The sequence below is a fragment of the Coptis chinensis genome, chromosome 2, assembly GCF_015680905.1.
Source record: "Coptis chinensis isolate HL-2020 chromosome 2, ASM1568090v1, whole genome shotgun sequence".
Lineage (NCBI taxonomy): Eukaryota > Viridiplantae > Streptophyta > Magnoliopsida > Ranunculales > Ranunculaceae > Coptis > Coptis chinensis.
Genome location: NC_141457.1, coordinates 95,532,214 through 95,547,323, shown reverse-complemented (window position 1 = coordinate 95,547,323; position 15,110 = coordinate 95,532,214). Strand labels below are relative to the sequence as shown.

At 35.1% G+C, this 15,110-nt stretch overlaps 2 protein-coding genes across 3 annotated transcripts; both read left to right on the top strand.

Annotated features, from left to right (window-relative positions):
- The first annotated feature begins 399 nt into the window (after positions 1-399).
- Positions 400-3,835, top strand: ELO1 (Paxneb protein-like protein). The gene is made up of 8 exons (XM_086590917.1): positions 400-605; positions 692-918; positions 994-1,069; positions 1,727-1,883; positions 2,030-2,108; positions 2,462-2,621; positions 2,761-2,852; positions 3,241-3,835. Exons 1-8 carry the CDS (start codon positions 473-475, stop codon positions 3,406-3,408), a joined length of 1,092 nt encoding a protein of 363 aa, XP_086447043.1. The 5' UTR covers positions 400-472; the 3' UTR covers positions 3,409-3,835.
- A 130-nt stretch (positions 3,836-3,965) lies between these two features.
- On the top strand, positions 3,966-10,944 carry LOC147519261 (serine/threonine-protein kinase/endoribonuclease IRE1a-like). Of its 2 annotated transcripts, none has more exons than XM_086590916.1 (7): positions 3,966-4,453; positions 4,530-4,767; positions 5,048-6,348; positions 7,058-7,230; positions 7,695-7,941; positions 8,334-8,667; positions 10,854-10,944. In XM_086590916.1, the coding sequence occupies exons 1-7, from the start codon at positions 4,242-4,244 to the stop codon at positions 10,863-10,865; spliced, it is 2,517 nt and encodes an 838-aa protein (XP_086447042.1). In that variant the 5' UTR covers positions 3,966-4,241; the 3' UTR covers positions 10,866-10,944. The 2 variants fall into 2 exon arrangements, with proteins under 2 accessions (XP_086447042.1, XP_086447041.1); XM_086590915.1 differs by having other exon boundaries at positions 3,970-4,453; positions 10,462-10,944.
- The last annotated feature ends 4,166 nt before the right edge of the window (positions 10,945-15,110 follow it).

Here is a 15,110-nt window from a genome sequence, read left to right as displayed (position 1 = left end):
TATAGTGGACGGAGCTAGCACTGAAAGTAGGTTGACTTGTTAGTGGTGTTCAATGTGAAGACCAACCACCACTCAATATCATAAGATTTTTGTTTTTTTCATTGTGATTATCTATTTGCCCGGTCAACCTTTCAACATTCAAATTCCAACACAAGCGATATTCTTGCCATGAAATATTATCAATACTAAAATAAAAAATATTTTAACAGTGGAAGATCTACTTATTGTCCAATTATTTGAGGTGTTCTCTTTTCTTTGACCTTAGATGATTTTTACTTGGCATAAATATAGCAAACATATACTCACAAGGACAATCAGGTCCTTAACTACCTATGAGTCTATGTGAGTCAAAATCATTGACTATGACTAAGAACGAAGGTCTCATATTATAACTTCCCACAAAAGTGAGGACTTAACAAAGAAAAAAGAAAAACCCTACAATTGAAGTAGAAGGTTTTACAAACACTCTTTCATGGTTTTTTATAAGCAAAAGATGAGCAGTTTCTCTAGAAATTTAGCTGATTCACGTTTACCCCAAATCCCAGGAGTAAAACATGGACCCAATGGCACTTCCTTCGTTTCAACTGGAATTCCAGACCTCGACAGTAATCTTCTTCTTCTTTTTTTATCCCCTGTCAACTTTTTCTTCTTATATATAATGATTTATTGTATGTTTTATTTACGTGTGTAGAGATATTAGGAGGTGGTTTCCACTTGGGAAGTTTAGTAATGGTAATGGAAGATGGAGAAGCTCCACACCATTTACTACTGTTGAGAAATTTTATGTCACAAGGACTTGTTCATAACCAACCACTTCTTTATGCAAGTCCTTCTAATGATCCTAAATCTTTTTTGGGTACTTTGCCTAGTCCTGTTTCTCCCAAAGACGATAAGAGTCGTGGACCTGAGACTGAACAGGTATTGTGTTTATGTTCTTCAGTTGATGTTAATGGTAATGTCGTAATTAATGTAGGTGTTTATGTTGAATTTTAGGAGAAGGGGTTGAGGATTGCTTGGCAGTATAGGAAGTATTTTGGAGAAAATCAACTGAATAATGAGAATAATAAAGGTAAAGTTGTTAGAAGTGGTTTTGTTTTCTCTATTCATAGATAGTGTTGAAGAACGTGATATGATAGCTCACATTGCATTCTATAAAGAAGAATGGAAATATAGAAATCCATGTTTTAATGGTTCTGGAACAGGTTCCGATTCTATGATGTTTTGTGTATATGTCATAGTTACAGAGTCTGTTTATCTAGAAATCTCCTTTAGGCTAGTTGAACATTATTTTTACTGCAAAGGGATTCTTAACTAAGTTTTTAACTTGGTCCTTACTTTTTGAAAGCACATAATCTTAGGACCAATTGCTTATAGAAGCTTGCCTCCGTAGTCCATAGTTCTCATCCTGTTGAATTGCTTGTTGTGAGCTATCAAGTGATTTACCATCTCCAGCTTCTGTGCTTAATACTTTTGTTTTCTACTTAAGCACAAACAATCAACCATAATATCATGGAGAACTTGGGATTCTTAGACTAACAAGGTCTTTTAGAGCCTAACGTGTTATTTTATATCCTTGTAAGTTCCGTGGCTATGTATTTATTTATTTACAGCTTGCTTCATTTGTTTTATGAATTCCTCAAAATGAATGCTGGGACCCCTACGTTATGAAGGATTCAAGCAGGGGATGTTGCCAGATAAATGGGACTAACAAATAATGGCTGCGCAGATGCAAAGAAGGAATACTGCAATGAATTTGACTTGCGGAAGCCGCTGAAAGTGCCATCACTTGGGGCACAACACATTGACTGTTTTAGCATTTTAGAGTCTCCAAATCTCACAGCATTTCGTGACCGTTGTTCTACATTTTTAGCTCAAGTTCCAAGGTTAGCTTTAATGACAGTGCACGTCTTCTTATTTTTCAATCCGATTTATTAAGGGCACAATACTTTGTCAATGGTTCTACTTATCATCTATAATTTAATTTCTTTTATGTAAGTTGTCATCATTATATTTATTTATTTGTTTTCAGAAATGATAAAGGCATTGGATGTGCTGGCCGCATTGCCATCCAGTCATTATGCGCTCCACAATGTGGATATTCTGATACAGTGAGTTTGCATTACAGTCATGGTTTCCTTTATATTTAAACATGGTTCTGAGTCTTACTTCAGTTACTTGCGTTGCAATTGCAATTACGTAGGAGTTTTGGTTTTCTGGTGAGAGGAACATCAGATGTTCCTCATTGAATGCTCAGAGAGGATTTTCTTTGTATGTGGATAGGTAAAGCAATTCCATTGCTTGCCATTAATAATTGTTACTGAGTTTATCGTTCTATATTCGATTAAGAAGGCTGGACTGAAATCCAGTTTAAGTCTTGTTCAACTCCGTGAATTTCCAAAGTTTAGCAATTCTTTTTTAGCAATTCCAAAGTTTGTTATTTTGCCAGTTTCTCCTTTTGTAGGAATGGGATGTGCTTTCCTTTATCAGATTTCTGAAAAGCATGCTACGGTCTTCAAATGCAGTTGCTGTGATTACTTTTCCGTCATCTCTTCTCTCTCCATCCTTGTCCAAGAGATGGCAACACATGGCAGATACATTGCTCTCTGTCAGAGCAATCCCAGGTACTTATCAGGCTGAATTCCACAGCTAATTTTCATTTGCATTTACTTGTATATTAATTTTGGGTTATATTTCACATCGGAATTATTAACATCAAAATTTACCTCAATGCTCTTTGATGATTTGACCTCGCAAAACCAGATGAGGACAAGGATTTGGCAAATCTCCTTACTGGTTATCAGGACATGGTTGGTCTTCTTCATGTACATAAGGTGGCTCAGATTAATACACAGGTATCGAGAACAGCGTCTCACCCTGTTAACTTTTGCCTACTGTTTGTAAGCTGGAATGAGGTTACTGTCTTGCTGATATGCACCTGAAATCTGTACCCTCTCTTCTTCACCACACACAAACATCTGCTTGCACTTCACTATCCCAGCATACTAGTTGAATCAATTTCGTTGTACGGTATTCTCAATTTCAATGACATACCCTATACTCTCACCTCACAAACATCTGAACCCACAAACTCACTCTCCTCTCCTCTTCTTGCATTCTAATCTTTCGTTGGGCTTCAATTAAAATAATATATATCATCAAATCAAAATTCTTAAGGTCCCGCAATTTGTATTTTGCATTCACTACACTCTGTATAATGTGGTAATTTGGACTTCTCAACAGGTTCCTGTCATTCTAGATGCAAACACATTTTCAATAAAGCTTCAGCGAAGGCGGTCTTTGGTTTTAGAGCGTCTTAATCAAGCTCCAGTTGATGGTTCAAGTGGGACATCCTATGGCACATCAAGTAGCTGCTCCAGTTCTTCTAAATCTACCTCCCTTGATTTCTAGCTCTGTTTATCACGTCATGTGCTGCAATGCCATTCGTCAATGGTCGCACTGCAATGCATTGAAGTTGATTTTGACTAGAAGATGTCTCCAGGTTATATTTGATCAGTGCACAAAAGAGGCAGTTAAAAGGCATACCTTCTCTCATGTTCTCTGGAAATCCCATTGAAACCAATGAGTGCGACAGCAGCTACAACGTACTTGTTGTATATGCCCCCCTCCAACATGAGCGTACAGAAGTAACAATCCTTGTGTCGGTCATCGGTGAATGTGTCCGTCTTTATTTTTCAACACACCTAATGCATTTTTTATGGAACTTGCTCTATTGGCTAGACTTTCAATGTAATATTAGATCTTATAGAATGAAATCAAGTTTCACAGATGATTAATGGTCTATTTGAAGTAGATAAGTGGTCCATTAAGCCGGAGTTGTTCACTTGTTTGCCTGTAATTCTAAAAAGAGTAAAAGATAAAGATCACAATGGTCTATTTTACTCATTATATTCTTGTGCAAATTTTTTATTTTCTCCGAAGACTCTCGTCTTTGATTTTGTTAAAAGTAGGCGTGAAATTTTCTGAACCGTCACGACTTATATGAGAAATATTGACGCGGGAATACAGGCTGGATAATAACGCGGCAACCATACACCGTATGAGATATGACATCGTACTTATCTATCAACTCGCTTTTCCAAATCTAAATCAAGTAAGACAAAGCAGCCGTATTTGATTCTGAAGTCTGAACAAAACAAAGTACAGATTCTTATTCTTCAAAATCCAACCTTAACAACTCCGAACCCCATTAAACCCCACAAACCTTCTCTCGGCGGCACAAGATGAAACTCTTCTGGAAATTTATCTTCTGCTTCCTATTAATAATCTCCGCAGCCTTTGCTTTAAATCCGGTTCTCTCCTCTTCTTCTAATGATTCGAGCGCTATTGATAAAAGTGTTGCACTTTACCAAGACGGACTATTGAAAAGCGTGACTCCTTTGCCACATCACACCGTTCCACCTTTCATATCTGCATTGTCCTCTTTCATACAATCGTAAGTACCCCATTGTTTTTTTATATATATTTTTACGTGTGTTTTTAACTATTATATTTTCTTCTTTTTCATGCAGTGTGCCAGGACCAAAAATTGTAAGTCACTTAGATGGTGCAGTCCATTTTTACGGGGATGATTCAGGGAAAAGGTTGTGGTCGTTTTCAACTGGCTCTCCTACTTTTAATATATTCAACGGTGACAATAAGGAAATTGCATACCCAGTAGATGGAGGAATGGTACCTTATCCAATTGATAATGTTATTATTGATTTTGGAGATAGCTTCATGCAGACTGAGGACAGTGTTATTAATAAGGTATGTTTTTTTGGAATGTCTTAATCTTATTAATCTTTTATTTGCACACTAAAAGTAATTAGTCATTGTTACATTGCAATATCTCTAGGTTCTAAATTTTGATGTGGATGATGAGATTAATTTTTATGTAGTCATATAGAAAGCATTCTTGGTGTCATAGGGGAGTTCAAATGCCCAGGGAAGGGTGTCATCTTTTGTTCTTGTTGTTTAGTTGTACTTTTATCTGTCTTCATGCTTTCAGTTTTTTAATTAGTAATTTCTGTTCTCATATCTTCTCCAGAAGCGTATGATGATAATCAAGGAATTTGTTGATAGAGAAACACTTGCGTCAGAAAATGAAATAATTGTCGGTGCAAAGAAAACTACTGTATCCGTTCTTGATGCTGGGGATGGAGCACTGTCTGTTGTTTTTGATTCCGTAGGGTGGCCTAGTGATGGAGAAGATAGCAATAAAACCAAGGGAGAACCTGAGAAATCCATTTATATTACCAGAACAGATTATGCTCTGACTTCGTATTGTAAAATCTCAAAGAAATTTTTGCAGAGCGTATCAATTTCTGACATTCGAGCTACTTCACATCATCAAGGAAGAGATGTGGTACTTCCTGTTGCTCAAATCCATGACATTACTTTCGATCAGTTCTTAAGTAAGATATTAGATGCTCAATTACACAGCACCCATATTAGTGAAAGTTTCACCAATCTACCCTTGAATGGTAGTAAGGAAGTCGTTAATAAGAATACAAGCCCGAGCTCTACTTCTCATGTCCTTCGTGGGAATACAGATGGGAACTCTACTTCTCCTGGCATGATTGTCGAGAATAAGAAACTTCGTCTTAATAACGTTTGGAAGGTTATAGTTCTGTTCCCTTTAGCTATTCTCTTGGTTTGTGCATGGGGGTATATAGTTAAGAGGCGGCAATCCACCAAACAGTTGAATGAGTTAAGTGGGAAAAAAGTTGTAGTTTCCAAGAAGAAAAAATCCCGGAAACCAGGAAACAATAGAAGAAGTACCAGCGTTGAAAAGATTGATGAGAATATCTCATCTGAAGAGGTAGAAAATCTCGAAAGATACCCAAACAGTGTGAAACATGGTAAGGAACTATGGTCTGAGCTTGGTATGCCTGGTGATTGTGGTGCCAATGGGCGTATGGTTGGTAAGCTATACGTCTCTAACATAGAAATTGCAAAGGGAAGCAATGGCACCATTGTATTGGAGGGAATGTGTGATGGCCGTATGGTTGCTGTTAAGCGCCTTGTGCAAGCTCATCATGATGTGGCTTACAAAGAGATTCAGCATTTTATTGCATCTGATCGACACCCAAATATTGTTCGATGGTTTGGAGTGGAGATCGATTCAGATTTTGTTTACCTTTCATTGGAGCGTTGTACTTGCAGCTTAAATGATTTGATTCAGATATGCTCTGATTCTTCGGTGCTCTCATCATTTAACAAGGACCAGAGTATGAAGTCAGCAAACGAATACAACAATCAATTGAATTCTACGAAGGAGATACTCAAGGATGTTGAATTGTGGAGAGCAAATGGTCACCCTTCGACCCAACTACTGAAAATGATGAGGTTTGTTAGCATTACTTGTAGAGATGAGGCTGGTTTTGATATAGATTTGTTGTTGAATTTGTTGCCTATACATTTTTCGCTTCAACTACTAATGATGGTTGTAGCCATGTTTTTTCACTGGTGACAAGAACTAAGCAGTATGCTTAACATGTCCAAGGATGTTTGCCCACTTAGGGAAGAAAATCACGAACATGCTTACCAACCATTCTCATTCTTTTCCCCCTATTCATTTACAGGTTTTTAAAATTATCATAACCCGTAACACATACCCCCTAGGGGAAGATGGGAATTGTTCCAAAAACTTGGAGCCCAAGCCCCGAAGCGCAAAGGGGGACACTGCACTGGACAAGTTCTCATTTTAATTTTCAGTCTGAAGTTCAAATTATACGTGTTGCTCGCCCCCCAACACACACACACCTCTTTTTTGTAGAGGGGTTAGGGCGTTGTTGGAAGGATGGCTTTCTTATATACTGTTCACTGCTGAATGATGGCAATGTTGTACAGATGTATGGATGCCATTTTCACCATGTCTTATTATATATGGTTAGATTTAGTAATGAAGAATCTATTAAATTATTGATGAAAATAATTGAATTGGTTTCACACGCTTCCAGGTTAATTGCCTGCTTCATTGTGTAAATTTGTTTTCTATCCTCTAGTTTTGTACTATATAATATGCTTCAATTACAGTGATTTTTATATTATGTAGGGAAGTAGTTTCTGGTCTTGCGCACTTGCATGAATTGGGAATAGTACATCGGGACTTAAAACCCCAGAACATTTTGATAGTTAAGGATAGATCGGTATGCGTGAAGATCTCTGATATGGGTATAAGTAAGCGACTTGTTGGAGATAGTTCTTCCTTGGGTCATCATCCTACTGGTAAGCATCCTTGGTTCATTATTTGATTTTAAAAATATTCTGTGTTGAAACAGATGTTGGAATCTGAACCAGCATATGCTTGTCCAACCGAGTCATTGCAGTTTACATGTTTGCAATTAAAATTTTGATACTGGACACTTGGTTAACATCATTCATCAATGTTAAATAATTCTTGGAGATATTCGTCAGATACCAATCTAACATACGAAAATCAATGATGTTAGGTACGACATCTGGTGGATATCCTTCTTTGATGCCAATACTAAGTTGTCAAGTCACATTGTTGTTGTTTTTTATTTGGGAATCATGGAATATGGTCTATTGAATTACTAAGTTAATATGATTTTGATTGATTTGGGTAAAGTTTTGTTTGCTATACCTTTCTAAAGTTATATTTGGAGATAGAGTCCTAAGTTTATTGCTTTATATATGTAATGATATTTTTCTTTGGTGCTTAACTGTAGGATATGGTAGTTCGGGTTGGCAAGCACCTGAACAACTTGTTCATGGACGCCAAACACGTGCCGTTGACTTGTTTAGTTTGGGTTGTGTTCTTTTCTTCTGTATAACGGGTGGGAGACACCCATTTGGTGATCATCTTGAGCGTGACATGAATATTGTTAAGAATCAAGTAGACCTGTTCATGGTTGAGCATATTCCAGAAGTTGTGGATCTCCTCTTGCAGTTGTTAGATCCCAACCCCGAGTCAAGGTAAAAATGCTCTCTTTTAGCAGAATAAACAAGTTAAATGTACTTGTGAATGTTTAATTCCATTTCATGGGTTTGTCACTATACTTGTCTGCCACTCGATTTAGTTACATGCACATGCATGAATTTGAAGTGTATGGAACTAATTATATCATTTAGAAGGCACGTTCTTCACATCTACTAGGTTATGTCAACCTGTCTTTTTGTTCAGATTTATTTCAAAATTTATCTTCGTGCCACGAAGAAAAAAACTACAGACCGTGGTCGAAATTGGAGTTAATCACATTGTTTTGAATTTTGGTTCATCATTATTTCTTGTGATATCCATTCATGTACACACCCCATTTTTGGTTAGTGAAAATTTTCAAAATATTCTATTTTGTTTTTGTTTGCAGGCCTACCGCATTGAATGTAATGGATCATCCTTTCCTTTGGAGTTCGGAGACACGTCTCTCTTTTCTTCGAGATGCTAGCGATAGGGTAGAATTAAAGGATAGCGAGAATGACTCTGATATATTGTCTAATAGACAAAAGATCTCGGAAATATTGAAATCATTAGAAAATGTTGCAGTGATAGCTTTAGGTGGAAATTGGGATCAAAAGATGGAAACAACATTCATTGCTAACATTGGTCAGTACAGGCGTTATAAATTTGATAGTATGCGTGACTTGCTACGAGTCGTACGAAACAAGTTGAATCATTACGGGGATCTGCCAAAGGAAATACAGGTTTGTTATTTTATAATTGAAAATGATGGTACATGTTTATTTCTAGTAGGAAACGAAATTGAACTAGCTATGTACCTTTTCACTGTATGATTTATCATTTATCGGTTTGTTTGTCTCCCTGAACAGCTTGTTTACTTCTTTATAAATTTTGTTTACACTACCTACCAAATTAACCTTTGTTAGATTTTCTTCATAACCTTGACATGCCTGTTGAAAGATGGACTGTTCTTTCCTGTTTACCATACTCATTGGAAAATATAACTCAGGTTTGATCAATACTAGTACGAGAGTCCCTTTTTAATATAGCTGAACAATCAAAGAAGGGGAAACGTGGTATCTTCTTCTTATTCTTATGTAGTTGACCTTTCAAGTAGAAATTGACTTGTCTATTAATTTTTTAAAGTTTAAATACATAGCATGCCTTCTGCATTATTAATGATAGTAAAATTATGTTTTTGCTAATGAAGAAAAAAGTTGAGAGAGAAAAGAGAGTTTGGCTTAGTTAGTTTCGGCCTTCTTTGACTAGTCTTATATAGGAAAATAGTCTGTTGAGGTTTACCTAATTAACGTCTTACAAAGAACTCTAACACCCACCCACCACCCTTCAAGGTCGAACGGTACCATACTTTGTTGAGGTTTCTCTCTCTTTCTCCCCCTACTTTCCTTTTACTTGGTATTCCAATAATTTGTTCTATCTATTTTTTTTTTTGGTAAAATTTGTTCTATCTTTTTGAAAAACATAACTTTCACTTGAAAATTTTAAATATAGCTCTTCTTGAAGAATCAGAATAGAGATGTGTGTGCAATATTTTGTAATTGAAGACATGTTCTGTCAGTTGTGTTTACCTTAATGATGCAATGAATCAGCTTAAATATGTTGTATGTATTTTTAGTTACCCTTAACAATAGTACTGATGAGAGTGTCAACAAAAGCCTGACTACCTAGTTACTCAAAACCTGCGTATGAACTTTCTAACTTATCCCAATTAAGAAATTCATCTTTGATTTAAGAATGGATCTGGATAGGATGAATCTATGCACTTCTCATTTATTATATTCAAAGCATTTTTTCAATCTATAGCTATTTTTTAATGTTCCCACTATTTTAAAACTGCCACACTTATTTAATGAAACAGGGTTACAAGGGCTGTTATCACTTTATGTAGTAAACGAACAAGCCTCCCCCAGTAAATTTTCTATTTGCCTTTATAGTCTTACCGCACATACATGATACATCCTATTCTCGTCTCTGCTAAACTAAATGATACATTGTTATATCATTTGATTGGTCAACGTTCTACCACATATGGTGTTTCAGTCGGTCTTGTTGCTGTCTTATAAGCTCTTCTGTACGATTTAACTTGGAATATTTTATGTCTTTTTCTTTTTCTTTTTCTTTAATTGTTTTGGTATTTATTTATTGTCGTTGTTTTGTTTTTTTCTGATTGAGCAATTGTAATTCCTCAGTTAGATGACATTCCATAATTTCACCTCCACTTCAACCTTTGCAGTCTTGTACTTTATCTTGCTGCAATATAAGTATTCCCTAGTTTCATCAAGTATAAAAGTATGTTATATACAAGTAAGAGAGACCAGTAGAGATCTTAGATGTCAATAATCACTTTTGTCATATCACTGACCGAAGAAGCAAGAAAACGGATGCAAGCAAAGGAGAAAGACATACTATTGATGATCATACAAATTTAGTTTTCTCGTTTGCAAGATTATTCTGATGCATGTTTAAAATGTTTCGTTCAAGCCTTAATGTACATCGTTATGTTTTTGTAATTTTAGGAACTTCTTGGATCAGTTCCCGAGGGATTTGATAGTTATTTTGCTACCCGGTTTCCAAAATTCTTCATAGAAGTATACAAAGTCTTCTATGAACACTGCAAGGAAGAAAAATGGTTTAAGAATTACCTCAGAAGCAGTTCGGTATAAATCTATGGCATCCTTTTTATACTGCTGTCCAAGCAATTATTCATGGGTCGGTATACTGGAGGTTCAACAGTGGCCATCGGATGCTGATTGTGATGATTAACTGACTGTTGTGCATAGAAATATTCTAACTGTACATTGTAGACTGTATATGAATGTTCAGCTTTCAGCGCTATTGTTATTTGCTAACAGATGTGTATGAAACTCTTACAGTCACATACAAGCTAAACGTATTTTTACTTTGTCAGGGATGGACTTGAGCATCAGTTGATCTGAATCCTCTGTATGATTCCTCTTGAATTTTTTGGTGATCAATGGCAATGCGCAAGTTGATGTGATTGCAGCAAGGACATATGTAATGATTGTGTAGAGATAGTATAATTAATCGAGTTATCATAAAACGTAAACATTTTGGTTTCTCACTTTTTAATTCGTTAGTTGCCTCTATTAGGTTTGGAAAATGAAGTGCAATAGGGGAAATGGAATGGGCAGTTCCCAATGTAAGTTGAGTTCCAAAAGTTTATTCATCAGTTTTCTTAATAGTTTGCTTTTTATAGAGATTTTAGGTGGGTTTCACTTGGAAGCTCTATAGGGTGAAATAAGGAAGTCTCTTTCATGCAATCACATGAACCACTTATGGTACACTTTTCAATACCAACACAACGTTGGCTCCAAAGCAAAAACGAAGGGAAGATATATTTCACCCTTATATTCCCAAGAAAAGCCAGATTATTTATAGTGGAAATTGGAATTTAGATACTCAAAATTAAAAATGGGAAGTTCAATGTGTAACAAACTAACAATGATTAAGATAGAAACAAAGAATTTATTCGCCAAGCCAAATGAAATTAAATGAATAATAAACATAACACCTGCAACAACCTGGCCATAAAAGAGATCTTTTTAGCATAAGTATTAGAGTAATTAAGAGGAACACCTGCAAAAAATGTACACCTGCAAAAAGGAAATTCCACCCTATGAGAAAAAGAAAAAAACAGTATTGAATTAGAACCAATGGAAGAGGAAGTGCTCAATGTCACCACATCCAAATGATACAAAGAGAATGGAAATTAGTTTGGAATATTAATGATAAACGACATGAAGTTGTCAAATCAAGCATGTGTTGTTTCTTAATATAACTAAATAACACAATTTCATCCATTCTTCTGACTGTGATATACTTGTGATAACTTGACGGAGATCACTCTAATTTAAAGCTGGTAGGTAGCTATCACTAACTCCATTTCAAAAAGACCTTGCTATTCAGACAATTGTCCAGCAATCATTTTACATTTACAATATGTTAAAAGATGAAAAGTAAGCCATAGTACCCCAAAGCACAATCTGCCTGAAAAAGATCAGGGCAATATTTATGTTTCAACTACCAACATATATCTAAATATTTCAACTACCAACATATATCACGGTATTAGATTTCTTCTTTGACTCCTAATCGTGATGAGGAGATTGATATTGTTTTTCAAATGTCACCAATATTCAATTAATAAAAAACAGACACTTCTCCGGCCTCCTCACAACCAGGGCCGGCCCTAGCTTCGGTGAGGCCTTAAGTGAAACTCAAAACTTGAGGCCTTTTTCCAAACCAAATTTTAAGTCAGTTACTCCATTTTTTTGTTTGCAATTCTACACTACATAGTAAGTTTTCTTTGCCTAATAGGATTGAAATTTATGTTTATTTTGATTAATTTGTTTCTCATAGGTCTGGTTAGACTTATCATTTGTAGAGATAAGTATAGAGATGGAAAATTGAAAATTTAACCATTTGAAAAAGGTATTTTCGGAAATTCTTTTTTAACATAAGAGAAGGAGAGTTAAATTAGGAGACTTTTTATGGGATATGTATTATGTTTTGTAGTATCCAAAAATCTTTTAGTAAGATTTATTGGCTATTTAGTAGGAATTTTATGTTGATGGAAATTGAGGCCTTAGGCAAATTAATCTTTATGGATAAAATGCTCACAACAACATGCAAAACTAACGACTCATAAACAAAAAAAACCTTCAACCAGATATTCAATTAAATGATTCATATCAAATCAAATCTAATAGTGCTAATATTATCAGATGGATTACTAGCCAATCAATAAACATAAAACTTAGAATTAATTAATAATAAATTACCTTACATGGTTTGGATTCAAAAATGGAGAGAGAAGAAACTATAGTTGTTGTTTAGATCTAACGTGAAAGTGCCGATTGCGGTAAAAGGGGAATAATATATGAAGGAGTTAATACAGCCACACTGAAAAGTAAAGCTCCCTCATAAAAACGACATAAGTAAGAACAATGAGTGATGAATCTTCTACAATTAATCAATCTTGTTTCAAACCAATAATCAAAGTAGGCTTTGAGCTCAAACACCCGAGTTTACTTGTGTTGCTCTTAACCACTTTATTATAACCACCAAAAAGAATTGATTTGACGTCAATCCATCAACCTATGGAACGTTAAAATACATACATACACATTTTATGGGGGTCCTGATTTCATGAGAACAATATAGTTGGTATCTTGATGGATTTTTGTGAGGCACTATGTGTAATGAATGTATGTAGTAGGAACTAAGGCGAAGTTAAATACATTGGGCGTCATATATGAGCAAAGATTTTATTTGGTCTAAAACTGGTACGTTTTGAGTTTTATTTAGCTACACAACACATCTTAATTCTTAACCTGTTGTCATTGACAAAGTGAGTTGTGAAGCCTTCTTTCTTTTTGTCCCATCAAATTCATAGAAATTTTTAGTTGCAAATTTGGTGAAAGTGCCCTTTTTGGGGTTTTAGTACGTTTTCCTATTCTTGGTGAAGAAATACTAAAGAGAGGGGGGAGGGATATCATAATTGTTTACTTTTCAATGATCTTCGTTTGACTTATACTGCAACCCAATTATCCTTTTTCACTTATTAGATCATAGCAATTAAAATTCGTTTTCATGTAGTTAATAGCAACAAGTTTATTGGAATTTGTTGTGGAATTAGTTGGTTCAAAATTGTGTTGTTACAATTTAGTGTTATTAGAAGCTGACTTATTAAGTGTACTCAATCTTTGTCCTGTCTCTGCAGTTGATGAAGCATTGTGTCTCACCTGTACTTGAAGTCTCTACATGATATCAACGATGAGCCTGTTTGTCCAAGACCTTTCAGTTTTGATTTTGAGCAGTCATTGTTCACTGAAGAGAACATCAAGGTGCTAATTAATCTGGCGGGAAACAATGAAGTTCAATCCAGACCAGTGTCATGAGAGAAAACATTTGGTAATATGCTATGTATGTTGTAGAAAATGTAATGAGTTCCTATTTTCATAACCAATGCCCATCTTAATCCCCATAAAAGCCAATGCATTGGAAGTTATGTACATTTCTTTCTGAGCTCCATTCAGAGCTTTGCTGTTTATATCTTGATGTTCTTTGGCTATCAGTCTATGATAGGAAGATGAAGAGCTATTCAAGGGTCAATGCTACAGGTTCTAATAAGTTGCAAACTTCTATATAGGTACCTGACATTTGTAAACCATGTGTGTACTAGTAGTTGTTAAATCATTGGATCAGGGACTACATACTATAGCAAGGCTCTATGTCTTCTGATTTCTGATATAAAATGTGCAAGTTTTTTAAGTTTTTTTTTACCTTCTGTTGGTATTGAACTTGGGGCTATGTATATACTCTTTTTAAATACAGTTCCTGATGTAATAAAACTTAGATTCCCCCTGAAACAAGTTTGATTAGCATATCTATACACTAAAGTTGTTAATCGTTGGACATGTGTGGTTGCTATGAAAGTATTTTTTTTCAATATGTTTTATTTTTGACATTCACGTGCGTTTTTTCTAGTGAAATATAATAACCACTTATTGTCTTATTTCAAGAAAAAAACAAAGGAAAAAAGAAAAAGAGAAACAAAAGTCTAATTCATAGTATTTGCAAATGGGGAAAAGTATATTTACGAATTATAAATATACATAAAGTTGGATATTAGAATGATAAAGAAACAAATTGCCCCAATTGACCCATAATTATTTTATTTTTTTTCCCGTAATGGTCGTGGGATACCAAGTGTGCCTTATTGTCACACTCCGAATTTCGACAGAATTCGGAAAAACATTATTTGTTCCCGACTCTTCGATCTCCGAGGTGTGACACACTCTCAACTCCAAAAACCTATAAACAGTTTAAATATGCGGATAAATAAAAACCAATAAAAATTTTAAACTTAAACAAAAGTCATCTTTATTACAAAAATTTACAAATGAAAATACAAAAACATTGTCTAGACTGAAAATCTATATCACCTCAAGGGAAAACAAAACGTATCATGAAATGTGACTCTAACGCAAACCACAAGCAGCAACCAACTTTCTTCAACACTAAACCTGTCAAGACTTATCAACTATGTTCATTTAATGAACACACCTAATAAGCAAACATGCAAATCGGGTCAGCATTATAAAAATGCTGATGTGAGTAGCCCTAAAATACAACATATACT

Bases quoted from the DNA above. Each gene is read 5' to 3' on its own strand.
- ELO1 (XM_086590917.1), top strand. From the start codon at position 473: ATGGTTTTTTATAAGCAAAAGATGAGCAGTTTCTCTAGAAATTTAGCT. The intron at 2,109-2,461 runs GTGAGTTTGCAT...CTCCTTTTGTAG, and splicing joins AATGTGGATATTCTGATACA to GAATGGGATGTGCTTTCCTT. The intron at 2,853-3,240 runs GTATCGAGAACA...ACTTCTCAACAG, and splicing joins TGGCTCAGATTAATACACAG to GTTCCTGTCATTCTAGATGC.
- LOC147519261 (XM_086590915.1), top strand. From the start codon at position 4,242: ATGAAACTCTTCTGGAAATTTATCTTCTGCTTCCTATTAATAATCTCC. The intron at 6,349-7,057 runs GTTTGTTAGCAT...TATATTATGTAG, and splicing joins CAACTACTGAAAATGATGAG to GGAAGTAGTTTCTGGTCTTG. The intron at 7,231-7,694 runs GTAAGCATCCTT...GCTTAACTGTAG, and splicing joins CTTGGGTCATCATCCTACTG to GATATGGTAGTTCGGGTTGG.